The sequence below is a fragment of the Stegostoma tigrinum genome, chromosome 38, assembly GCF_030684315.1.
Source record: "Stegostoma tigrinum isolate sSteTig4 chromosome 38, sSteTig4.hap1, whole genome shotgun sequence".
In the NCBI taxonomy this organism is placed as follows: domain Eukaryota; kingdom Metazoa; phylum Chordata; class Chondrichthyes; order Orectolobiformes; family Stegostomatidae; genus Stegostoma; species Stegostoma tigrinum.
In genome coordinates, this window is record NC_081391.1 from 16532630 (window position 1) to 16558976 (window position 26347).

General features: G+C 44.3%; 2 protein-coding genes across 4 annotated transcripts in view; one reads left to right on the forward strand and one right to left on the reverse strand.

Moving 5' to 3' along the window:
- On the reverse strand, nt 1–25519 carry LOC125447258 (ETS-related transcription factor Elf-5-like). 3 transcript variants are annotated; one of them, XM_048521543.2, is made up of 6 exons: nt 25111–25519; nt 20704–20874; nt 16139–16225; nt 11254–11340; nt 3570–3762; nt 1–1379 (listed from the first exon to the last, which is right to left on the reverse strand). In XM_048521543.2, the coding sequence occupies exons 1-6, from the start codon at nt 25193–25195 to the stop codon at nt 1280–1282; spliced, it is 723 nt and encodes a 240-aa protein (XP_048377500.1). In that variant the 5' UTR covers nt 25196–25519; the 3' UTR covers nt 1–1279. The 3 variants fall into 3 exon arrangements, with proteins under 3 accessions (XP_048377500.1, XP_048377501.1, XP_048377502.1); XM_048521544.2 differs by lacking the exon at nt 25111–25519 and adding an exon at nt 24584–24703; XM_048521545.2 differs by lacking the exon at nt 20704–20874.
- Nucleotides 25311–26347, forward strand: part of LOC125447257 (E3 SUMO-protein ligase ZBED1-like) — a 31658-nt gene continuing 30621 nt past the window's right edge. Inside the window, exon 1 of the mRNA XM_048521542.2 lies at nt 25311–25385. Within this exon, the coding sequence (XP_048377499.2) occupies nt 25311–25385 (75 nt within the window). The remainder of the gene's footprint in view (nt 25386–26347) is intronic.

The following is a 26347-nucleotide window of genomic DNA, read 5'->3' on the forward strand; positions in this document are numbered from 1 at the left end:
TTGAATTGAATTGAATTAGTTTTATTGTCACATACTCAGCTGAATGCAGTGGAAAGTTTACAAATCTCCAGACACGGTGACATCTTAGGTACAAGATGCTTAGGTGCATTCTTCAATACAAGTTCAGTACAAAATTGGCTAGGTGGCTTGATCTGGTTTGATTTAGTATGATCACGTGCAGAGATACCGTGAAAAGTACTGTATTGCATGCTACCCAGACAAATCATACCTTATAAAAGTGCATCAGGGGAACAGAACAGAATGCAGAAGTGCAACTGTGGGTCACCAGACTGAACTCTTTTGGAATTCTCTTCCAAATGGACTGAGGAAGTGCTGTCATTATCAATAGGTTTTTACATATTAAAGATGTCAGGAGATTTGGGAATAGTACAAGAAAATTCCATCAAGAGTCAGCCATGATCTTGCTAAATGCTGGAACAGGTTCATTGAGTCAAATGGCTTATTTCCTATGTTATGATGCATAAAGTTTGGGAATGGCAGATGTGCAATGGATCATAGGGGAGACGCCAGCAAAACATGACCCATCTAGGGTACAGCCATGATATGCAGGAAAGAAAGTGACCAATGACTTGTGCCAAGAATCCGGAACTTTAAATGACACAGGCCCCTTGGTTAATCTTGGAAAGGCTTTGACATATCAGAACAGCAGGTCTCCAGGCAGGGGTGTCTAAAATCATAACAGGGGGAAGGGATGGAATTAAGATACACATTAGCCATGGACAAATGACATGAGAGAAAGAACTGAATGGTCTCTCCCATTCTTAGTATGATGTATTTTAAAGATTAGACTGCATGTGTAGATATTTGAGGGTAAAGTTTGTGAGGCTGCATCGTGGAAGTGCAGGCTGGAAATCAGGCAGAGACTAATGCTCATAACATGACAGACTTTCTGATCAATATTTAGAAAACTGGGATCACCTGAAATGCTCTGATCTGACCTCGATTCCTATTTTTCCACTCTGCTTTGTTAGAACTTTTGGTGTTAGCAAAGCCTCACACAATTTCTCCTCCAATGTTAGTTTTACCTTTTGGAAATATTCAGGAAGTCCCCTCAAGAACCAGGCTGGTATTGTGCAATGAGGATTTAGAGGCGCCTTTGTTAATCTTGCTGGCATTGTGGTTAAGTCCAAAACATTCCTGGGATATTCCGTAACTGAGGTGCGTAGGAATTTCCACATTCATGAGTCAGCGAGATCACTTCATATCATTGCTGCCAGCTGAGGAAGGGTTAACTCAATGTCTGAACCTCTGCGTGTATTTACAGACTCCAAGCTTCTTCCCATCCATAAGCTTTCTGTCCAAATTTGTATGTCAGTCTCCCATCCACACGTTCCAGGATTCCAGTTTTGTAGTAGTGTCTAAGGCAGAGGAGTTAAGTGCATTAAATTTAATTCAAGTTAAGTTTATTTTTATTAAAGCTAAAATAGTAGAAGTTTTGGAAAGAAGAAAAGTCTCACAGCTATATTGTAACACACCTTCTCACAACCAGATGTCTCTTTCCCTCAATGAAGTTAGTTCTGAAGGGTCCACCCTGTTGTGGGAGATGTGGCAGCCAAAATAGTGCACAGCAAGATCCCACAATCTATTTTTGTGATGCTTATTGCGGGAATTTGCCTGGAATCCCAGATACCCCCACCCCACCCCTCACCCCCCAAACCTCTTGAGAATAACATCCTGAAATGGGATTCCAGGCCCTTCCATATCTACCCAAGGAGACAGATGAGATTTGGCTAAACATTTCATCTGCAAGATGGCACCTCTGACAGTATAGCATTCCCTTGGCACTGCACTATACAGTCAGCTCTTACTATTGTACTCAAGTACAATTATTTTTCTACGTTTGTCCTTCAAAGATGTTCACCCCTTATTTTCTCTCTGGGTGTCACAAGAGCTTTAATATACAATGTTTCCATTCATCATGTATGAGCCTTGGGTACCTGTAGGCCATAGACTGGAGGCTGGGGTGCAAGTTCCAGGAGAGATTGGATATCTTCATAGTCATTTCTGGTTACATGACATCGTTAACCTATTCTCCTAGTAAAGTGTCCCCAGGAACACAAGCTAGATTTGACATCGAGTTACATAAACAGAAAATAGGATCGTGGGGTTTTATCAAAGAGGTAGCTCTTAAGTAGAGTCTTAAAGGTAGACAAAAGCAGTGAGGTTCTGAGGGGATAACTTCAGAGCCTAGAGGATGAGACAGAGAAAGATAAAGCCACCAATGATGGGGGCAAGATAATCAGGTCCTGATTGGATGGCGTAGTGGCTCAATCGTTAGCACTGGTGCCTCACAGGGACCCAGGTTCAATTCCACCCTCAGGTGACTTTCTGTGTGGAGTTTGCACATTCTCCCTGTGTCTGCATGGATTTCTCCCAGGTGCTCCAGTTTCTTCCCATAGTCCAAATATGTGCAGGATGGGTGGACTGGTCATGCTAAATTTCCCATAGTGTCCAGAGATGTATAGTCCAGGTGGATTAGCCATGGGAAATGCAGGGTTACGAGGTCAGGGTAGGGTGGTGGGTCTGGGTGGGATGTTCTTCAGAGGGTCAGTGTGGATTCAGTGGGCTGAATGGCCTGTTTCATTGCTGTAAGGGATTCTATAATTAAGCAAGTGGGCAAAATTGGAGGGGTGCAGAGTCTAGAAGGCACAACACTGGCTAACTGCATGGCGCAGTGACAATGAGCAATGGGTTCTTGGACCAATTGTATTTGTGTTTTGTTCTAGTTTTGAGCAAGGGGGTAGCAGAGTTAAAACTGAGGAATTACTTCTCTCAAAGGGTCATGAGCCTTTGGAATTCACTTTCCCAGAGTGCGGTGGATGCCGGGATGCAGAATAAATTTATGGAAGGAGATAGATTTTTACTTAGTAATGGGTTGAAAATTTATGGGGAGCAGGTGGGAAAGTGGACCTGATGCCAAGATGCGATCAGCCAGGACCATATTAAATGGTGGAACAAACTCAAGGGGCTGAATGGCCTACTCCTGCTCCTAGTTCTTACGTTCATTAAGTGAAACCAATTTCCCCCATAGCTACGGAATTTGAAACTCACACTTTGTTAGGATCGACCCTAGTTCAGGAGCATAACCATTATGCTACTGTGCCCCAAAATTCTGCAAAGTTGGTGAGCCTTATCAAAGATGGAGATGGGGCAGCCATTGGGAATTCAGCCAAAGGGAGGGACAATGTTTCTGAGCTTCTTTGCTCAGATTCTGTCTCAGGAATGTCAGCATCATTTTAAAGGCCAGAATTTTGTGTTGCATTGAACTGAATGGCTGTGCCATTTGAAAGGATAGCATTGCTGTGGGTCTGGAGTCACATGTAGGCCAGACCAGGTAAGGCTGTCAGATTTCCTTCCCTCAAGGTCATTAATGAACCAATTGCTGATAGATGTTGATGTCAAGATCAATGGCAAGCTTTCAAATCTGGATTTTATTTGTTGATTTGAAATTCTGCGTGGCGGGATTTGTACCCAGGTCCCCACAACATGAGCTCACTAGTCTGATGACACTACCACTATGCCACCGTCTTCTGCTTCCTGCTGTTTACCTCAGTGCTCGGCTCAGCTTCTCATAGTTCATTCCTTTATTGTTTTTTTTGCTTCCCCACAGCTGGGCAAAGGCGTTGGATTTAACTACACGGAAGATTCCTGCTCGCCGGTTCTCCCATCGCAGGATCTCACTGTTTTCCGTGGGGTTCAGCAACAAATCCCGGATAAACTCCCACAGGTGAATGCTTTGGCCTGTTTGGATTGAGTTTTACATTCACAGTAAATAACTGTTAAACTAAAAGAAAGAATGAAACACGGCTCATTTTTATCTAGCCTCAGGGACCTCTGCAGCCGATCATGTCTTCAAAGTGGAGTAGCTGTTGTAATGCAAGAAGTGAGGCAGCTAATATCTGTAAGCAAGGTCCCACAGTTTGTGTGATGGAACACTCCCCAGTTGCCTGGAATGGTGCAGCCCCCCCCCAACAACACTGAAGAAGCTTGACACCATCTAGGACAAAGGAAGCTGCTTGACTAGCACCACATCCACAAACATTTCCTCCACCCAGCACTAGTGCACAGTAAAAACCAAAAGAACTGCGGATGCTGTAAATCAGGAACAAAAATATAGTTGCTGGAAAATCTCAGCAGGTCTGGTAGCATCTGTGAAGGAAAAAACAGAGTAAACGTTTCGGGTCTTCCTCAGAACTGGTGCACAGTCATACTATGTACAAGATACACTAACACAACTCACCCAGATTCCTTCAATAGGCACCTTCCAATGCCACAACTTCTGCCAACGATAACAACGAGAGCAGTGATGGCATTGGCACATTTCTGTCCCAGCCAGCCACCAAGTGACCGAACTCTTTTAAAAATTCATTCACGGGATAAGGGCATTATTTGCTAGGCCAGCATTTCTCGCCCATCCCAGAAGACAGTTAAGTGTCAACCACTTTTCTGGGGGTCTGGAGTCACATGTACGCCAGACCAGGTAAGGATGGCAGTTTCCTTCCCTAAAGGGCACGAGTGAATGAGGGTTTTGCTGACAATCAGCAATGAATTCATGGTCATTATTAGACTCTTAATTCCAGGTGTACTGGGGGTTGATTTAGCTCAGTTGGCTGAATGCATAGCAGAGTGAAGCTGACAGCGTGGGTTCAATTCCTACACGAGTTGAGATTACTGTGAAGGACTCTCCTTCTCAACCTCTCCCCTCACCTGATCTGTGGTGACCATCAGGTTAAGCCAGCATCAGTCATTGCTCTCTGATGAGACAGTAGCCCTATGGTGGCATAATACCAAATTCCAGATCTTTACTGAATTCAAATTCCACAACCTGCTGTTGAACCCAGGGCCCCAGAACATAACCTGGGTATCTGGACTAATGTAATAAAATGTGAGGCTGGATGAACACAGCAGGCCAAGCAGCATCTCAGGAGCACAAAAGCTGGTGTTTCGGGCCTAGACCCTTCATCAGAGAGGGGGATGGGGTGAGGGTTCTGGAATAAATAGGGAGAGAGGGGGAGGCGGACCGAAGGTGGAGAGAAAAGAAGATGGAGAGAGTATAGGTGGGAAGGTAGGGAGGGGATAGGTCAGTCCAGGGAAGACGGGCAGGTCAAGGAGGTGGGATGAGATTAGTAGGTAGATGGGGGTGCGGCTTGGGGTGGGAGGAAGGGATGGGTGAGAGGAAGAACAGGTTAGGGAGGCAGAGACAGGTTGGACTGGTTTTGGGATGCAGTGGGTGGAGGGCAAGAGCTGGGCTGGTTGTGTGGTGCAGTTGGGGGAGGGGATGAACTGGGCTGGTTTAGGGATGCGGTGGGGGAAGGGGAGATTTTGAAACTGGTGAAGTCCACTTTGATACCATTGGGCTGCAGGGCTCCCAGGCGGAATATGAGTTGCTGTTCCTGCAACCTTCGGGTGGCATCATTGTGGCACTGCAGGAGGCCCATGATGGACATGTCATCTAAAGAACGGGAGAGGGAGTGGAAATGGTTTGCGACTGGGAGGTGCAGTTGTTTGTTGCGAACTGAGCGGAGGTGTTCTGCAAAGCGGTCCCCAAGCCTCCGCTTGGTTTCCCCAATGTAGAGGTAGCCACACTGGGTACAGTGGATGCAGTATACCACATTGGCAGATGTGCAGGTGAACCTCTGCTTAATGTGGAATATCATCTTGGGGCAACAACTTCTCTTTTGACTCCTCCCACTTCCTACAGACTAAGGGGGTGGCCATGGGCACCCGCATGGGCCCCAGCTATGCCTGCCTCTTTGTAGGTTACGTGGAACAGTCCCTCTTCCGCACCTACACAGGCCCCAAACCCCACCTCTTCCTCCGGTACATTGATGACTGTATCGGCGCCACCTCTTGCTCCCCAGAGGAGCTCGAACAGTTCATCCACTTCACCAACACCTTCCACCCCAACCTTCAGTTCACCTGGGCCATCTCCAGCACATCCCTCACCTTCCTGGACCTCTCAGTCTCCATCTCAGGCAACAAGCTTGTAACTGATGTCCATTTCAAGCCCACTGACTCCCACAGCTACATGGAATACACCTCCTCCCACCCACCCTCCTGCAAAAATTCCATCCCCTATTCCCAATTCCTCCGCCTCTGCCGCATCTGCTCCCATGATAAGACATTCCACTCCCGCACATCCCAGATGTCCAAGTTCTTCAAGGACCGCAACTTTTCCCCCACAGTGATCAAGAATGCCCTTGACCGCGTCTCCTGCATTTCCCGCAACACATCCCCCACACCCCGCCCCCGCCACAACCGCCCAAAGAGGATCCCCCTCGTTCTCACACACCACCCCACCAACCTCTGGATACAACGCATCATCCTCCGACACTTCCGCCATTTACAATCCGACCCCACCACCCAAGACATCTTTCCATCCCCTCCCCTGTCTGCTTTCCGGAGAGACCACTCCCTCCGTGACTCCCTTGTTCGTTCCACACTGCCCTCCAACCCCACCACACCCGACACCTTCCCCTGCAACCGCAGGAAATGCTACACTTGCCCCCACACCTCCTCCCTCACCCCATCCCAGGCCCCAAGATGACATTCCACATTAAGCAGAGGTTCACCTGCACATCTGCCAATGTGGTATACTGCATCCACTGTACCCGGTGTGGCTTCCTCTACATTGGGGAAACCAAGCGGAGGCTTGGGGACCGCTTTGCAGAACACCTCCGCTCAGTTCGCAACAAACAACTGCAACTCCCAGTCACAAACCATTTCCACTCCCCCTCCCATTCTTTAGATGACATGTCCATCATGGGCCTCCTGCAGTGCCACAATGATGCCACCCGAAGGTTGCAGGAACAGCAACTCATATTCCGCCTGGGAACCCTGCAGCCTAATGGTATCAAAGTGGACTTCACCAGTTTCAAAATCTCTCCTCCCCCCACCGCATCCCATAACCAGCCCAGTTTGACCCCTCCCCCCACTGCACCACACAACCAGCCCAGCTCTTCCCCTCCACCCACTGCATCCCAAAACCAGTCCAACCTGTCTCTGCCTCCCTAACCTGTTCTTCCTCTCACCCATCCCTTCCTCCCACCCCAAGCCGCACGTCCATCTCCTACCTACTAACCTCATCCCACCTCCTTGACCTGTCCGTCTTCCCTGGACTGACCTATCCCCTCCCTACCTCCCCACCTATACTCTCCTCTCCACCTATCTTCTTTTCTCTCCATCTTCGGTCCGCCTCTCCCTCTCTCCCTATTTATTCCAGAACCCTCACCCCATCCCCCTCTCTGAAGAAGGGTCTCGGCCTGAAACGTCAGCTTTTGTGCTCCTGAGATGCTGCTGGGCCTGCTGTGTTCATCCAGCCTCACATTTTATTATCTTGGATTCTCCAGCATCTGCAGTTCCCATTATATCTGGACTAATAGTCCAACAATGATTCCACTCAACCATTGCCTCTCTGTTAGAAATATATCACCGTTCCTATTGCAGGGTCAAAATCCTGGAATTCCCTTGCCAACAGTGCAGTTGGTTTCCCCACAGTCCTTGGGTCAAGGCAGCACCTTCTCCAGTAATAAAGGTTAGCCCAACCAAACAGTCACATCCCATGAAAAAAAACTTTAAAAATGAAATAACCAAGTAACTTGTCTTAGTGGTATTCTGTATTTAAAGGAGAATTGGATGAACAAGTTTGAGGAGGATATGATGGCATGGTTCCACACTGTATGATTCCATGAGACCTACATTTCTCAGACAGCAGGAAAGAATAAGGTTAGAGGAGGATATTATGCATTGTATATTTGAATGCAGAGGTGAAGCAGGGAGAATGAAACATGTAGCATTGGGCTTTGGGAGCTGTGAAGGAACCGGAGAAGTACGTTAAAGAGAAATAACCGCAATGGAATCAATACCTTTTTGTGAGATCGTGTCAGAATTACTATCCATTGCTGAGAAAAGGCACATTTTGTTGAAGATTTTCATCTTGCGCACATCAGGAACCCAATGTAATGTGGGATGACATGTTTACACAGTATGAGAAGAGAATGCTGATTGGTTGGCAAATGGACTGTGATTGACAGATGCATTTCCATAAAGAATGTACCTGATGATGACTAAGGAATAAACCATATTGTCTGTCAGGCTTGCTCTGTGATACACTGGTGTGTACAGAAAGCTACATATATTAATACACACAGCCCTTTTTGTTCGTGGAATCCTTCCAGTGTAGAATCAGCTACATGGTCCATCAAGTACATATTCACCCTCCAAACAGCATTCCACCCCTTACCCTATCCATATGACCCTGCATTTCCCATGGCTAATCCACACAGCCTTCATAACATTGGCCAATCCACTTAACCCATACATCTTTGGACTGTGGGACGAAATCAGAGCACCCAGAGGAAACCCACATAGCCCCAAGGTGAATGTGAAAATTCCACATAGATAGGGTGGAATCGAACCCAGGCCCCTGGCACTGGGAGGCAGCAGTGCTAACCACTGAGCCACCTGACACCCAAAAGAACAGCTAAACAGGTACAGATATGTCACCTGTTTCAAAACAAGAAAATATTCTCTCGTGCATTCCTTGGGATAATGCCTTGACCAATCAGAGTCAACTTGCCTGGCTTAAATTTAAGCAAAGCTTGACAGTTAATTGTCAGTCACCATCAACTGCATTCTCCATGGCAACATCTTTCCCAATCAAAGTCTGCTTGCCAGCTAATCAGCAATCCCTCCTTGTACTGTATAAACATACTGTTATTCTATTTGATATTCATGTTCTTACGAATGTTTTGATGGAATCAACGTGGACAGTTTTGACAGACTATGTTATTGTTCAGCAATGTTCAAGCTCTGTGCCACCAAATGACTATTTATTAACAAATTTATTTTTTAGCCACCATTTTCTGCCAGACTGTTGTAAAAAGGACACAGGAAACAGGAGTAAACTGGATGAAAGGATGAGCAGGTTGGGGCCTGTCTCCATTGGCATTTTAGAAAAATGAGAGCTGATCCTTCCAGTCAGAAGACACACGACACCAGGTTATAGTCCAGCAGGTTTGTTTAAAATCACAAGCTTTTGAAGCGCTGCTCCTTCATCAGGGCCCTTTTTGGTGATGAAGGAGCAGTACTCCAAAAGCTTGTGATTTCAAACAAACCTGTTGGACTATAACCTGGTGTCATGTGATACTATTGAAACACACAAGATCTTGAGGTGACTTGACAGGTGAATGTTGAAAGGTTGTTTCCCCTTGTGTGAGAGACTAGAACTAGAGGATAGAGTTTCCAAATAAAGGGTCATTCACTTTAAACGGAGATGAAGAGAAATTTCTTCCTTGAGTCTTCTTCATGAGTCTTTAGAATTCTGACTCTCACAAAATGGATGCAGAGTCATTGAATACTTTTGAGGAAGAGGTCATTAAGTTATTGAGTCAAAGTATATGAGGCATGTAGGAAAGTGGAGTTGAGGCCACCACCAGACCAGCTATGATATTTTTGAATGGCAGAGCAGGGTGTGCAGCGGAATATACTACTCTTGCTCCTAATTCCTCTTTACGTAGGAGCAAGAGGAGGCCATTTGGCCTGTGAGACCTGCTCCAGAGTTCAATAGGAATACAGCCTATTTTCTCCATCAACTCCATACTCTTGCGCTATTCCAACATCTGCTTGATTGCCTTTCTGTCCAAAAATCCAGTTTTCTCAGCCTTGGATCTATTTCAAAGATTCCCAACCCTCTGAATGAAGACATTTCATCTCATCTCAATCCAAAATGGCTGACTCCTTATTAAGAGACTATGGCCCCTGAGTCTTCAGCCAAGGGAAAGCACTTCTCAGCATCTAAGTACTTAAGATGTTTAAACAGGATCATCTCTGATTCTTATAACCTTTAGAGAATCTTTGTGTTTTTATTTAATCGTGGGAATGTAGGCATCGCTGGTGAGGTCAGCGTTTATCGCCCTCCCTGATTTCCCACAATGCTCTGAGTCCATTGTTACATGATCCAGTAAAGAGCAGAGTTTTCATTCCTGAAGGATATTAGTGAGCCAGCTGGGTTTCTTTTTAATGATAATTGACAGTGGTTGTGTGATTGCCATTAGACAGGCTTTTCAGTCCCACATTTTAAAACAAAACTGAAAACAAATTTCACCAAATTCTCTGGTGGGATTCAAAGCCAGCACCTCAGAACAATAACTCAGAGTTCTGGATTACTACCCAGTGACATTACCTCCTATACCACCACCTCCTACCCGATCAGCTCTTACACAGTCAGAATCATACAGTGTGGAAAGAGACCCAACCAGTCCATGAGGACCATGTTCCCAAACTAAACTAGTCAGACCTTCCTGAATTTGGCCAATACTCCTCCAAACCTTTCCTATTCATGAAATTATCTAAAAGTCTTTTAAACATTGTAATGGTGCCTGCATCCATCAGTTTCTCTGGCAGTTCATTGCACGCATTGAACCACTCTCCCTACAAAAATGTTGCCCCCCCACGTCCTTTCTAAATCTTTCTCCCCTCACCTTAAAAATATCAGCTCAAGTTTTAACTCCCTCACCCATGGGAGAAGATGAATTCTGTATTTTTTCAACTCCTCCTAAAAGTCTTTTGTTCTTTTTTAAATTCATTCATGGGATGAGGGCGTTGCTGACTATGCCAACATTTATTGCCCGTCCCTAATTGCCCACAGGGCAGTTAAGAGTCAACCATATTGCTGTGGGTCTGGAATCACATGTTGGCCAGACCAGGCAGGGATGGCAGTTTCCTTTGCTACAGGGCATTAGTGAACTGGGTGGACTTTTCCTGACAATTGACTTGTGGTTATCACTAGAATCTTAAGTCCAGTTTTTAAGAATTGAATTCCCATGCCACCATCTGCCGTGGCAGGATTCAAACCTAGGTCCCAGAACATTAAGTGTGTCTCCAGGTTAACAGTGCAGTGAGAATACCATCACCCAACTTTCTCTCATGTATTTTGTTTTGCTTACTGTGCCACATATTATGTATAAAATTGTTTTGTGGGGAGTCTTGGAGCACAGGAGCATGATGTCACTGAAGAGAGGTTACCATGTCTAAGAAGTCCTCAAAGTAACTGTTTATTCACATTATACTAATGATAGATGCTAAAGCTTAAAATGAGCTGCAGACTGTTGCCTCTCTCTTCAGAATCTCCACCATTATTACTTTACTCCTGACAGAACTTTCCTAGTTGCACCCTTTGCTCTAACAGTACCATTATTAATTCAACTTGATTGGACCAACATTTCCACTCACCTCGCCTCTGTGGATTCGTCCTGCATTTTGGAAGTTTCTCATGCTGTTTGACATCAGTGCTGCATTTGATTTTATTGGGAGACATCACTGCGAAAAGAGAAACATGTAGAGGGACCACGTTATGCCGAATGTAATCCAAATTATGCTGAAGGCCTGTGTGTAATTGGACAGGGTCTGCCTGAACTCATTATGGGTCTGGGTGATATAAAGGGTGAGGTAAAATGGAGCAATTGAGTTGTTGAGGACATTTGACCAAATGTGTAAGGAACAGGTGTAGGCCATTCAGCCCCTCAAACCTGCTCTGTCAGTTGTTAAGATCATGACTGATCTAATTATGGACTCAACTTAATGTTCCTACCTAATGTCATAACCTCTCACTTGCAGGAATACTTGGAAATCGACATGCAAATAGTCTTCCATTTGAGAGTTGGACCAGTATGTCTCATTCCTAAGTTTGACTGGTTTTTCCAGAGAGGTACAATGGAAAGCGGTGAGTTAGGGTCATTGAGTACTAGTTAAAAGTAGTCCCAATTCCCTGCGCTTGGCCCATAGGGCAGACAGATCAATGGCTGAAGAGATGGTGCAATGTTCAAGGATTCAGATTTTTGGATTATTGGGATGTCTTCTGGGGCAGAAAAGGCCTGTTTAAAAGGGATGGGCTTCACCTGAACTGGAAAGGGACCAATATCCTGGTGTGGAGTTTCCCTGGTACTGTCTCGGGAGCCGTTAAACTAGAAGAGAGGGGAGTATGGGATTTCCTAAATAACAGTAAAAGTAGGAAGACAGGTGGGGGTGATTCTGAATCAGAAAAGAGCAACATAACTTGAAAAGGCAGACAAGTGCAAGTCAGAATGAGGCAAATCTGAAGATTTAAACTGCATTTATTTCCATTCAAGGGGTGTTACAAGTAAGCCTGATGTACTTAGGGCATATATGGGAACATGGGACTGGGACGTCATTGCTATTACAGAAATTTGGCTGAGGGCAGCTTGGCAGTTCAATGCTCTGGGTTTTAGATGCTATAGGAAGGTTAGAAAGGGAGGCAAGAGAGTGTGGGGAGTGCTGCTTTTAATTAAGGAAAACATTACTACTGTAGTAAGAGAGATTATTTCTGTGGGATTGTCGAGTGAAACTCTGTGGGTAGAAATTGGAAACAAGAAGGGGATGATCACCTCGATGGGATTGTACTATAGGCCCCCCTATAGTCAGAGGGAAATTGAGGAGCAAAGAGATCCCAGATACATGTAAGAACAATAGGATTGTAATAATAGGGATTTTAATTTTCCAAACTTTGACTGGAAGTGCCCCATAGTGTTTCTTATCAATATGGAGGAGCTAAACTTCACCTTCTCTTGGGAAATAGGGCAGGCAAGTGACTGAAGTGTTGGTGGGGGAGCACTTTGGGACTCATAATCATAATTCTATTAGCTTTAAAATATTTAAGAAAAAGGATAAACCTTCCATAAAAGTTAAAGTTCTAAACTGGAGGAAAGCAAATTTTAATGGTATGAGACAAAAACCTACAAAAGTTGATTGGAACATGGAACGTAGAACGTAGAATGGTACAGCACAGTACAGGCCCTTCGGCCCATGATTTTGTGCCGAACTTTTACCCTAAACCTAAGGTCTATCTAACCTCCATCCCAACCTCGTACTATCATTTAATTGGATTGGAGTAGCATGTTCCCAGGTAAAGAGGGGACTGACAAGTGGGAGACTTTCAAAATGTGATAATGAGAATTCAGTGGTATTGTTTGTTTCAAAATGGCAGTTCCTTTTCCTTTTTCTTTCTTTTTTTCTTCTTTTTTTGCAGTTTTTCTCCCTCCACCCAACTTTGAACTTCTTAAACTTACCCGAAGGGAATGGAGGAGAGTCTGATTCCAGCCTGGCGCAGGAGACGAGTCAGAGACCACGCTGCATGGGAGGTGAATCCCGGTGGTAAGCCACAGGCGGCCAAGAGCTTGGAGCAGGAGGCAGTCCGGGCCCAGGTTGGGCCAGGAGACGGGTCCTGGAGGCAAATTGTGGGATGGAGCGGAAGGCAGTGTGTACCTGGGCAGCCCAGAAGACAGGTACTGGAGATGAGTAACAGCCAGACCTTGGAACAGGAGGTAGTCCGAGTCCAGGAGACGGGTCGTAGAGGCAAGTCACAGGCTGGAACCCGGAGCAGGAAGCAGTCCCAGTTCAGGCCAGCCCAGGAGATGGGTCCTGCAGGTGAGTCATGGGCCATAAGCCCAGAGCGGGAGGCAACGTGAACCTGGGCAGCCCAGTGAATGGGTCCTGGGGGCGAGCTCCAAAGGCAAGTCCGGGCCACAGCACATGGAGGCAGAGAGGCCTCGTGTTCAGAAGCCCAATGGGCATGGATCCAATGAAAAGAACTAAAATTTGAGTACTGTCTAGATACTTTTATTCTTATTATGGACTTTCAGTAAGTCGAATACTTTTTAAAACTTTGTATCCTATGTTAAACCTTTTCTTTAATCTTTCAATTTTGTAACAAACACTTCAAGTATCTGTACTGAGGTATCCAGTATCTAAGATGGTGCCAAAGTGGCAACGTTGCAAATTTTTCATTGCACATGACAATAAAGGCTATTTTATTCTATTCCAATGTGTTCCTACTAGAGTGAAGGGTAAGGCTGGTAAGAGTAGGGAACAATGGATGAATAAAGATATTGAGGTTGTGGTCAAGAATAAGAAAGAATCATGGATGTCGACAACTGAGATCAAATGAATCTCTTGAAGAGCATTCTTAAGATGGAAATGACCAAGGCAAAGATGGGATATGAGATAGCCTGGGTTGATAAGGTTAAGGATAATCCAAAGAGATTCTATAAGTATGTTAAGAGCAGAAGAGCAACTACAGAGAGATTTGGGTCACTTAAAGATCAACGAGGTCATCTTCGTACTGAACCTCAGGTGATGGGGGAGATACTAAATGAATATTTTGCATCAGTTTTTACTGTGGAGAAAGAAATGGAGGCTACAGAACTCAGGGAAATAAAGATTGATTCTTTGAAAACAGTTCGCATTACAGAGGAGGAAGTGCTGGAAGTCTTAGAGAACATAAAAGTGGATAATCTCCGGGACCTGATCAAGTGTATCCCAGGAGATTGTGGGAAGTTAGGGAAGAAATTGCAATGCCCCCAGCATAAATAATTGTTTCATCTATGACCACAGGTGAGGTGCCGGAGGACGGGACTGTAGCTAATGTCGTGTCTTTATTTAAAAAAAAAGGCTGTAAGCTTGGGAGCTATAGACCTGTGAGCCTGACATTGGTAGGTAAGTCATTGAAGGTGATTCTGAAAGATAGGATTTACATGCATTTGGAGAGGCAAGGACTGATTAGGGACAGCCAGCATGGTTTTGTGCAAGGGAAATCATGTCTCACAATTTAAATGAATTTTTTTGAGGAAGTTACCAAAAAGATTAATGAAGGCAGATTGGTAGACATTGTTTACGTGGACTTTAGTAAAGCCTTTGTTAAGGCTCTGTGTGGTAGACTAATTAGTAAAGTAAGATCACATAGGATTCAGGGAAAGCTTGCCAACTGGATATGAAATTGGCTTGCCGGTAGGAGACAGAGGGTGGTGGTGGAGGGTTGATTTTTGGACTGGAGGCCTGTGACCTGCAGTGTACAAGGATCACTACTGGGTCCACTTTCATTTGTCATTTATATAAATGATTTGGATGAGAATATAGGAGGCACGGTTAGTAAGGTTTTGGATGACAGCAAAATTGATGATATAGTCGACAGTGAAGATGGTTGTCTAAGATTACAAAGAGACCTTCATCAATTGGGTCAATGGACTGATAAGTGGCAGATGGAGTTCAATCTGGATAAATGCAAGGTATTGCATTTTGTAAAACAAATAAGGACAGGACTTATACAATTAATGATAGGGTCCTGAATAGTGTTATAGAATAGAGAGACCTAGGGGTTCAGGTACATAATTATTCGAAATCTGCGTGACACTTAGACAGGGTGGTTCGGCAGATGTTTGACTCACTTGCCTTCATTGCTCATACCTTTGCGTATTGGAGTAGGGAGTCATGAGAGGCTGAAAAGGGCTTTGGTGAGTTCTCTTCCGGAGTACTTTGTGCAGTTCTGGTTGCACTGCTATAGGAAGGATGTTAAAAAATTGGAGAGGGTTCATAAAAGATTTACCAGGATGTTGGCTGGAACAAAGGGTTTGAGTTACAAAAATAGGCTGGATAGGATATGAGTTTTTCCACTGGAGTGTAGGAGGTTGAGGGGGTGACCCTTTGGAGGTTTATAAAATGGTGAGGGGCATAAATAAGGTGAATTGCGAGGGTTTTTCCCTAAGGTAGGGGAAGTTCAAAACTATGAGGTACAGCTTTAAGGTGAGAGGGGAAAGTTTTAAAAAGGATAATGGGAGCATCCTTCTTACACAGAGCATGATTCACGTGTGGAATGAACTGCCAGAGAAAATGGAGGATGCAGGTATAGTTACAGCATTTAAAAGACATGTGGACAGGCTCATGAATAGGAAAAGTTTGGAGGAAGCTGTGCCAAACATAGGCAGTTGGGATTAATTTAGTTTGGGAACATAATGGGCATGAACGTGTTAGACCGAAGGGTCTGTTTCTGTGCTGAACAACTCTGTGACTACATAAATAAGTTGTGCTTTGTTTGGTTGGACAAGTGTTTCTTGTGCTATGTTTCAGGAAATGCATAATTATCTGCAGAGGGGAGTAAAGGTCAGGGCTGTTGGAGAAAGGGTGGTGGACACCAGGACAGACTGAATTGCTATTGGAGAGAGCTAGCATGGACATGACGGGAGAAATCACCTCCTGTGCTACACCGATTCTACAAGTTATTGTTGGATGCTGTAAATCCCCTGACTCATGGCGTTTGGCTACTTACAGAAGTCGATGCTGGGTAGAACCTGTTTAACCGGAGGGCCCACTTGCTCAGGATTACTATGGTACGTTGTCACGGTTGCCAACAAGCCTGAAAGTGAAGCAAGAACAAACAAGTGTCATGTTACAAAGCTGCTGAGCAGCTTAATAGCTGGAGATAATAAGACAAGCTTTCACAGCCACTGCCCTCAGATCCACTGCAACTGTGACATTGGGATCCACCACAGCAGTGGTTTCGGATGTACTGTAACTGGGATCCACTGAAACAATGCGTTGGGATCCATGATAACACAGTGTGGAGCTGGAGGAACACAGCAGGCCAGGCACCATCAGTGAAGCAGGGAAGTTGACGTTTCGGGTTGGGACCCTTCTTCAGAAATGGAGGGTCCTGATCCGAAACATCAACTTTCCTGTTCCTCTGATGCTGCCTGATCTGCTATGTTCCTCCAGCTCTATACTGTGTTATCTCTGACTCCACCATCTGCAGCTCTTGCTGTCCCCATTGGGATCTGCTGAAAGAATCCATTTTGATCCACCAAAACAGTTTTGGGACCAACAGTAAAGTGTGGAGCTGGGTGAACACAGCAGGCCAAGCAGCATCTCAGAAGCACAAAAGCTGACCTTTCGGGCCTAAACCTTTCATCAGAGAGGGTCTCCACCACCTTTCTCTCTGATGAAGGGTCTAGGCCTGAAACATCAGCTTTTGTGCTCCTGAGATGCTGCTTGGCCTGCTGTGTTCATCCAGCTCCACACTTTGTTATCTTGGATTCTCCAGCATCTGCAGTTCCCATTATCATTGGGACTAACAGTGACTGTATTATGGGATCTATTGCACTCATTTTGTGTGATGCACTTCACCAGGGCTTCAATTAACTACTAAAGTGTATTGGGATCCACTGCAACAATGCATTGTGATCCACTGCAACCATACATTGGGAAGCAATGTAATCAGATCCACTGAAATTGTTCTAGGAGCCATGGAAGCAGTGATCAGGCTTTACCAAAACTGAACACTGGGATCCACTGCAACAGTGCACTAGGATCCACTGCAACCTTGTACTGGAAACTGCTGCAAAAATGCAGTGGGTCCTACTGCACCTGTGTTTTGGGATCCATTTCAACAGTGCAATGGGAACCATGGAAATAGTGTATTGGGGTCCACCATGATATTGCATTGGGATCCACTGTCACAGTGCATTAGGATCAAAAGCAATGTTAGACTGAGGATCTCTGCAGCATGCTGAATGAACTCGGGTTCCTCTGCAACCCTGTCTCTGGAGTTCTCGTAATATTTCAATGGGAGGCAATGGAAGGCCCCTTTCAACTGAAGAGTAATCAACTCTTATGGGACAAAACATGTGAACTGGACAGGGTGAAGTGAGGATGCTAGTGGTTATGAGTACAGGACACAGTAGTGGCATTGCTGGAAAGTCTGACAGGCTGGTTGGGAAATCAATAGGAGAAGTGGCGGGCACGGGCATCTTAGAACATAGAACACAGAACAGTTCAGCACAGTACAGGCCCATCTTGAGATTATAATTGTCAGCGTTGGGATGGGTGAATATTAAAATGAACTAAAACCTACAACTTGTCTTGTTGATATGCGTAACGCTATTGTTTCTCTGCTGGCCAACTGACTGACTTGTAGTCCTGCTCAAAATCCCTCAAACTGGCCCTGGAGATGTCATAGGATCAATCTCCCAGAAGTGGAACAAAATGACAAAATAAGAGATTAGATTAGATTAGATTCCCTACAGTGTGGAAACAGGCCCTTTGGGCCTGCAAGTCCACACCCAGAACCATTCCCCTATAACCCACACACCCCTGAATGCTACAGGCAATTTACCAAGGCCGATCCACCTAACGTGAACATCTTTGGACTGTGGGAGGAAACCGGAGCATCTGGAGGAAACCCACGCAGACACGGGGTGCATGTGCAAACTCCACACAGTCACCTGAGACGGGAATTGAGCCCGGGTCCCTGGTGCTGTGAGGCCACTGTGCCGCCATTAATGATGATCCCTTAAAATACAGAATAGAAGAGCATTCTGTTCAGTGGCAAGGTATATGACTGGAATTGATTGGAGCCATTATTGATAGGGGAGGTAGAGAGAGATTCACCAAAGGGGGAGAGAAGTCATAAGGAAAGAGAGGGGGAGCAAGGAATATCCATTCCACACCCTGCAGTGGCCCCCCAATATCTAGCATCTTTCCGAGATCCTCAATATACTCATCAAGCCAAACATCCACTTGTTTCATTCGCTTCTTTTCCAATTACTGGTCATCTGATTGAGCCTCTGTTTACCTTGGGGAAGAGATCTGATAGGACAGTTCAAAATCATGAGGTCCAGACTGTGTAAGTTACTAGGGAGCAATATATTCTTTCTCATGAAAGGATTGAGAACTGAGAGGGCATGTAGATTTAAAGTAATTAGGAAAAAGAAAAGCAAATGGGATGTAAGGAAAGTTTTTTCAGGTTGTGAGTGTTGAGGGTCTGGGATGCACTTTCTGACAGCATGTTGGAAACAATTACAGTTTGAAAGGGAATTTGATGGTTTTCTGAAAAGCGAGAACATTCTGGGTTACAGGGAGAAAGCAGGAGAATGGCACTCAGTGAATTGCTTATTTGGAGACCCAGTGTCGAGGCGATGGGCTAAATGGCCACCTTATGCACTATGGCATTTCTGTGATTCACGCTTCCTCAACCTGCCTCTCCTCTGTCGCCCATTGCTCTGACCTACTGATCAACCTCCACCCCACTTCTCTTCACCAATGGCATCTAAGCTTACTCCAATTTCTCCCATGACTCATTACAAATTGGAGTAGAAGAAGGCTATTCAGCCCTTTGAGCCTGCTCCGCCATTTAATAAGATTGTGGCTGATTTGGTTATAGCCTCATCTCCACTTTCCTGCCTGTCCCCACATAACCCTGACTCCCTTATCAATCAAAACTCTTTGAATATATTCAATGATCCAGCCTCCACTGCCCTTTTGAGAAGAGAAATCCAAGGGCAAATGACTGTCTTAGAGAAGAAATTCCACCACATTTCCATCTTAAATGGGAGTCCTTTCAGTCTTTAAACTATTTCCCCGAGTTCTAGATTCCCCATGAGGAGCTCATTGCCTCAGCATCTTTGTCTGATTCCCTCTATCTCTCCCACTAACAGTGCTGTCATTGGACTGCTCCAGTTTGGATGCAGCTTTCCAACTGTCCTCACGCTCTGTCTTCCTTCTGGTGAAGTCATGGCAAGGGTGGATAGATATCAGTTCCAACGACCTTCCCTTTGGTGCTCAAAAGCCCTATGTCTGTGATTCACTGTAGCACTGGCAACCGGTGCTATTGCTCTGCTCCAAACTCTGACAATGTCAAAGGAACATGGGATATTGGAAGAGGAGCAGTCATTCTGTCCCATCCAACAAATTCTTCTAATGTTGCACAAACACTTCTGAACTCCATCAGCTGTACACTACCATTTGGAAGTCCACAACCAACTCCCCACATAATCCATCAATGCCTTGGTCTATCTTTTACAGCTCCGCACTGGTCCAGAGGGTGCATCGACAAGGCCAAAAACACATGGCATCGGATCCTGCATCTAGGAGCCATGAATCACCTCAATGTAGAAATCCAGAAAATTCAGATTATTGGGAAATGTCAGGGAATCCACCTGATATTAAAAGATGTTGTTAAACTTGAAACAGCGCAGAAAAGATTTCCTTTATTCATAGGATGAGGGCATCACTTGCTAGACCAGCATTTACTGCCCATCCCTAATCAGCTAGAGGGCAGTTAAGAGTCAACCACATTGCTGTTGGTCTGGAGTCACGTGTAGGCCAGACCAGGTAAGGATGGCAGTTTCCTTCTCTAAAAGGCATTAGTGAACCAGATGGGGTTTCCCCCCGACAATCAACAATGGATTCATAGTCATCATTAGATTCTTAATTCCAGGCGTTTATTGAATGCACATTTCACCATCTGCCATGGCAGGATTTGAACCCAGGTTCCCAGAACATTATCTGGATATCCTGGATTAATAGTCCAGTGATAATACCACTAAGCCATCGCCTCCCCATAAGGATACAAGGATGCTGCTGGGTTTGGAGGGTTTGAGCTACGGGAGAAGGCTGAATAGGCTGGAGCTATTTTCTCTGGAGTGTCGGAGGCTGAAGAGTGACCTTACACAGGTTGGTAAAATCATGAGGGTCATGGAAAGGGTGAATATCCAAAATCTTTTTCCCAGGGTAGGGGAGTCCAAAACTAGACAGCATTGGTTTAAGGTGAGAGGGGAAAGATATAAAAGGGACCTGAGGAGCTAAGTGTCAACCTTAGCCCCCTCAGGTCTTTAATAGTGGGGGGTTTTCCACACCTGATGTCTGGCTCTGTTGTAGACTTTTTGAGAACAAACTGATAGCTGTGGTTAGTCAAAAGAAGAACTCTATTATTGTTACTCTATTACTCTATTATTGTTACTCTATTACTCTATTGAACTCTGTTACTGCTAGTGACTACCAGGATGGTAGAAGGTTAACCATGTGGATCTTCTCATTTATGAATGGGTCAATGCTTACCTTTGAAGATGCTGTGTTCTGCGTAAAGATGTGAATCCCTCATCTCTGGAAAATCTGTTTCTATTGGATGAAATGTGGTGGGAATGATTGGAAGGAAGAATTCTGTATCTCTGCTTCCAAGAAAAATATCAGACCGTTCAGACATTATAGGTTTGGACAGCATGGCCAGTTCTGTGGAGAAGACATGGCAGATGAGATGGAGAATCTTTGTTTTGCTCCCTGTGTCTTCCTTTCTCCTCAAGGTGCTGCTCATGTTGATATTCACTTTTGACGGAGGGTTGCTGGGGGGATTGCTGTTGTGGTGGAGACCTGGGTTCAAGTCTCACCTGTTCCACAACTGGATCATAACATAGACCAATTAAAAATATTCATCTGTCTGAAGCCATCAATCTCTCTTTCAAGTGGCCACTCTCATTAGTTTAACAAATGTTGTTAGACCAATTGTGGTTGCTTCACAGAACAGGAATTGAACATGGGATCCTCTGTTTTCCTTTCACACTATCTCATCTGGGTATCAGCTCTGAAACAGGCCAGGCAGCTCCCATTGGACTGTTTATGCTCCACAAGTCTCATTTCATTGTTTTCAATAAACCACAATCGGTATTCCATTGTTTATCCAACCCAAGACAATTCCTTATGTATGAAACTGTAATAGGTTTACTCAGGGAATATAGCATTCCATATGTCAGAGTCTTATTTACCAACCATCCTGCCCAATGTTCCAGGTTCTTTATACTATCTCTTTTATCACATTAGGTCACCCCTCACTTTTACTAATCAGCCTGTTCTGACATGTTATGACACACATCTGGAGCAGATGGCACTTGAGCCCCAGTTTCCTGACTCAAAAATAGGGTTACCAACACAGCTACAAGAGCCTTATTACCTCACTTTATACTATTTAAACAATCAATTAAGCCAAATTAAATTGGTGAAGGCCCCTTACAGTGGCTCTGTAACACAAAGTTAATAATCAAGCCAAACTTACAAAATATTAACTTATTGTTTTTAGTTTTCATTCAAGCTATTTTAGATAAATAATTGAAACTGATGAAAGAAAATTAACCAAATTGAAACAAATGACAGGTCCTTATTATTGTACCTAAAGTCAAACTCAAAGGAAATGTTACTTAGATTTAAAACAGAATTTCATTTTGGGGTTATGATGCACTCCAGCCCCTGTGGTGTCCATCAGCTGTGGAGGCGTGTGTCTTTATACACTTTAGAAATTAAACTAAATTAGTCCAAAAGAACTGAATTAGCCCTTATTAACAACTCTTTAAAGGGCACCATAGCTAAAGACAAAGCCCCTAAGGAAATTTACAAATTTAAAATTACAATGTGGCTTTGGGGACTGATGATCAATCTCTCTTAATTAATCCACTAAGTGCTTGATTAATTAATGCCCTTCATTCATGTATCCTAACAATATAATTAGCATAGAATTTTACTGCTTTCTTTCTGATTTTCTTATGCAGTTTCAACATAAATGATATTCACTTCAACTATTCCTGTGTGGTAGAAAGTTCTGTATTCTATCCATAGTCTAGGTTAAGAGGTTTCTCCTGAATTCCAGTTGGATTCATCAATATTTTTATGAGGCCTTAATTCTGTTCTCACTTTCAAATGGAAACATCTTCTCTAGATCCACATATTCAAACACTTTTATGATCATAAAGACTGCCATCAGAGCCCCCTAAGTCTTCTCTTTACTTGAGAAAAGTGCCCCAAGTAGGTGTTTTTACGGGGCATAGGATATTAATTGGAAATAATTCTCTGGTAGGTCAGAAAATAGGAGACAACCTTTTGAACCGGAAGCCCTGTTGTGACCTTTTCATGTAAACTCAACACTGTCTAGGACAAAGCAGCTCACTTGATTGGCACCCCAACTACCATTCACTCCCTTCATCACTGACTCACTCCATCTACAAGGTACACTGAAGCAACTCACCCAGATTGTCCTGCTGTTGCCTTGTAACGTCTACCAACCTGAACAGTGTTTCCCAAACTTAATGTCTTCTGTGACCCCGTTTTGAGGCTTTTTTAATTCATGCACAGGATGAAGGAGTTGCTGGCCAGACTAGCATTTATTGCCCATGCCGAATTTCCCCAGAGGGCAGTTAAGAGTCAAACACATGCTATGGGTCTGGAGTCACATGTAGGCCAGACCAGGTGAGGATGGCAGTTTCCATCCCTAAAGGACATTAGTGAACCAGATGAGTTTTTCTAACAGTCATCATTAGACTCTTCATTCCAGAAGTTTTTTGTTGATTTTTTAAAATTGAAGGTTGCCGTGGCTCCTCAGGGAGAGCTGGGGCACAGCTGTACAGCTATTATACCTTTCGCAGAGCTTCTCAGCACCTTCCTGCCTCAGGTCTCTTGGCTTTGAAATTTCAACTTGTGACCCCGGATGGGGTCCTGATCCATGCTCTGGTGGGGGCAGTGGCTCTGACATAGAAGGACAAGGGCAGCAGATGCATGGGAACATCAGCAAGGTGCATACCATCCTGAAGACATCACTGTTCCTGGGTTAAAATCTGACATCTGCCTGTCAGTGCTCTGGCTGTCTCAACACCCCAGGAACTGCAGCGATTGAAGACAGCAACTCATCACCACAACCTTTTATTTTAAAATTAATTCATGGGATTCAGATGTCACTGTCTTGCCCAAAGGGTAGTTGAGAGTCCTGTGGCAGTAGATCTGGAGTCACATCCAGGCCAGACTGTTCTTCCCGAAAGGTGATTAGCAAACCAAATGGGGTTTAACAAAAAATGCCACTGGTTACATTAAGCTGGCTTTTTATTGAATTCAAATTTCACCAACTGCAGTGGGAGGATTTCCAAACACATGTCCCGACACCAGTGGCTCACCTCCCCTACTTCATTCCAGTAAATGCTGGCCTTGCCAGTGGCGCTGAACAAGTAAAGAGAAAACAGGCGCAATACGTTGCAAGAGAGGTAATGATTTGGAAGTGGATCACTGAATAGCTACAGAGTTCACTCAATGTACGGGCACATGCTGCGTACCTCATTAATGTCTGCCGTATTTTACAAAGTCACTTGCAGTGGTCTGTAAATAAAAACGTCACGACTAATACCACTCTTACATATTGCAATCTGACCATCATCTTTTCTTGCTCTCGTGAGCACTGGTTCTGAATCAGGCCTCACTTTCTATCAGCACATGCAAATTAGATGTTTGCTTTCTGTCTAAGCAGTGGATTTAAAACCGATTTTCACCAGCAGTTGGCCAGTTACGGTGGTTGGCTTCACATTAGGACATGACCTTCACTTCCTTGTTCATAGAGGTCTCGCCTCAACCAAGATAGGGGAGGAGTCAGTGGCAATGTGGTTGACTCAGCAACCATGATGATCAAGTTTATATGTCATGGTGAGAGTTGAAATCCCACCATTACAACTGATAGAATCTGAATTAATAAATTTCAGTTTCTAATTTAAAAATAAAACTTGAAATACAAACTAAACAGAGAATGCTGAAGAAAATCAACAGGTGTGTCAGCATTTGTAGGCAGAGAAGCAGGGTTAATGTTTTGAGTCCAATATGACTTCTCCAGAACTGAAATATTCTTTGGATCAGGAATATAAACCTAGTCTCATTAATGGTGACTGTGGAGCACTCATTGTTAGTTATAGCAACCTATCTGCTTCACTAACAAAACCTACCTGCTTCACCAACGAAACCTATCTGCTTTACTAACGAAACCTACCTGCTTCACCAACGAAACCTATCTGCTTTACTAACGAAACCTACCTGCTTTACTAACGAAACCTACCTGCTTCACTAACAACCTATCTGCTTTACTAACGAAACCTATCTGCTTTACTAAGGTCCTTTGGAGAATGAAATCTGCCACACTTACTTGGTCCAACTTAACTTTGGCTCCAGACTTCCAGCAATTTGGCTGAGTGTTTAACTGCCTTCTGACGCAGCCTAGCAAGCTGCTGAGTTGGAGGGTAATTAAGGTAGGGCAATGGAAAACAAAAAATGCTGGAAATCATAGCACGTCAGGCAGCATCCGTGGACAGAGAGCGAGCTAATGTTTTGAGTCTAGGTGACTCTTCATCAGAGCTGACTCGAAGTGTGGTGGGGACAATCACTGCCAGAGATACCTTCATCCTTCAATGAATAACGAAAGCTATTTAATTCAAATTTAAGATTTAAGTCGAGCATAACTATTGACGTCAGTAATTTATTTAAAGAACTTGAAATTATATAAAATTTCAGACAGCTTAAAAATGCATTATAACCAGTGAAGTAACAACCAGAAACGTTAACTCTGTTTCTCTTTCCAGATCTGCCGAGTTTCTCCAGCGATTTCTATTTTTCTTTCAGATCTCCAGAGGCCACAGATATTTGGTTGTATAAAAGAAATACGAGTTGTTTTACCTGTTCCGTTGCTTGTGGTGGCGGTACTGTCATAATCCCCCAGTTTGCAGTGAATGGGGATCACTGGTGGCTGTTGGAAATACATTTCAGCTTCTCAGGTGGTCCCAGCCCACACAGGTTCTCAGTCCCGTGAGATCAAGAGAACACAACAGGCAGAATTCAACTCTTACTCATTCCACAAGAGACGCAGGAAGAAAAAAATGGGCTTCTGGGTGCCAAGACCTGATCTCTGGGCGACAATCGTCAAAAGCTTTGGGAATATCCTTACAGCACAGGTGACCAGGATAAATTGACGAGTGTCTGTGCTTGTGGGTATGAAAGACAGAGAGAGAGAGAGAGAGAGATAGAGAGAGAGATAGAGAGAGAGAGAGAGAGAGAGTGAGTGACAGAAAGAGAATAAAGCATATGTTTCAGGTTTTAGTCGATTTATTTCCCTGTAAGTCTGAGGTATTTGTGGACCAATTCCAACTCACCTTTACTAGGAACAGGTTTAACATCCCTGTCATTCCTGTCCCGGCAACTTGACGCCACCATTTGGCATTCAATTTTGAAGGGGTCACTTGGGGGGAAAGCTGTTGGCATGGTCCTGGCAATCAATGTCCACCACTGAGGAGGTAGCTGGTGGGTAAGATTGTAAAGAGAGAAATAAAATACAATTTTATTCAGACTGTTCTTGGTATTCCTTTGGCTCCCATTAGTGACAACAGTGCTGTCTCATGGGTGGGGTAAATTCACCTCCCAACAGAAAGTCAACTTGATTAGATTGCCAAAAGTGACATGGCTCAAAAGGCCATTTAGCCCGTCATACCAGCTCTTTCCTTATGCTATATATAATTCAGACTCTATCTAGGTTTTAACCTTCGCTTAACTCCCTCAATGAAATGTGAACAGGGACAGTATCTGACTACTAGAGGTCATTAAGTGAAGCTACAGTTTATTTTCTCCAACACAAAAATTGTTGAAGAAGCTCAGCGGGTGTGGCAGCATCTATGGAGAGAAAGCAGAGTTAATGTTTTGAGTCTGGTGACCCTTCCTCAGAACTCGCTCACCTAGTTTTTGGTGAAAGTGAGACCGAGAGTTACAGAGATGCTTAACAGTAGATTTTTTTTTCCTCTGGAGGGGCAAAGGGGAGACGATAGTGAATATTCCCTAAAGTTGGGGGCCAATGAAACGTATGAAAGAAAATTCACCCACACAATTAAGTTGAAGCATAAAAATAAACACAAAGAACTGCAGA

What these genes read in the sequence shown, in the direction of transcription:
- LOC125447258 (XM_048521543.2), bottom strand. Translation starts at nt 25,195, where the DNA reads ATGTATTTCCAACAGCCACCAGTGATCCCCATTCACTGCAAACTGGGG. An exon ending in CACCACAAGCAACGGAACAG is followed by an intron (nt 20,875 to 25,110) that starts GTAAAACAACTC and finishes TCTTCTCCACAG; the next exon opens with AACTGGCCATGCTGTCCAAA. An exon ending in AGAACACAGCATCTTCAAAG is followed by an intron (nt 16,226 to 20,703) that starts GTAAGCATTGAC and finishes CTTCACTTTCAG; the next exon opens with GCTTGTTGGCAACCGTGACA.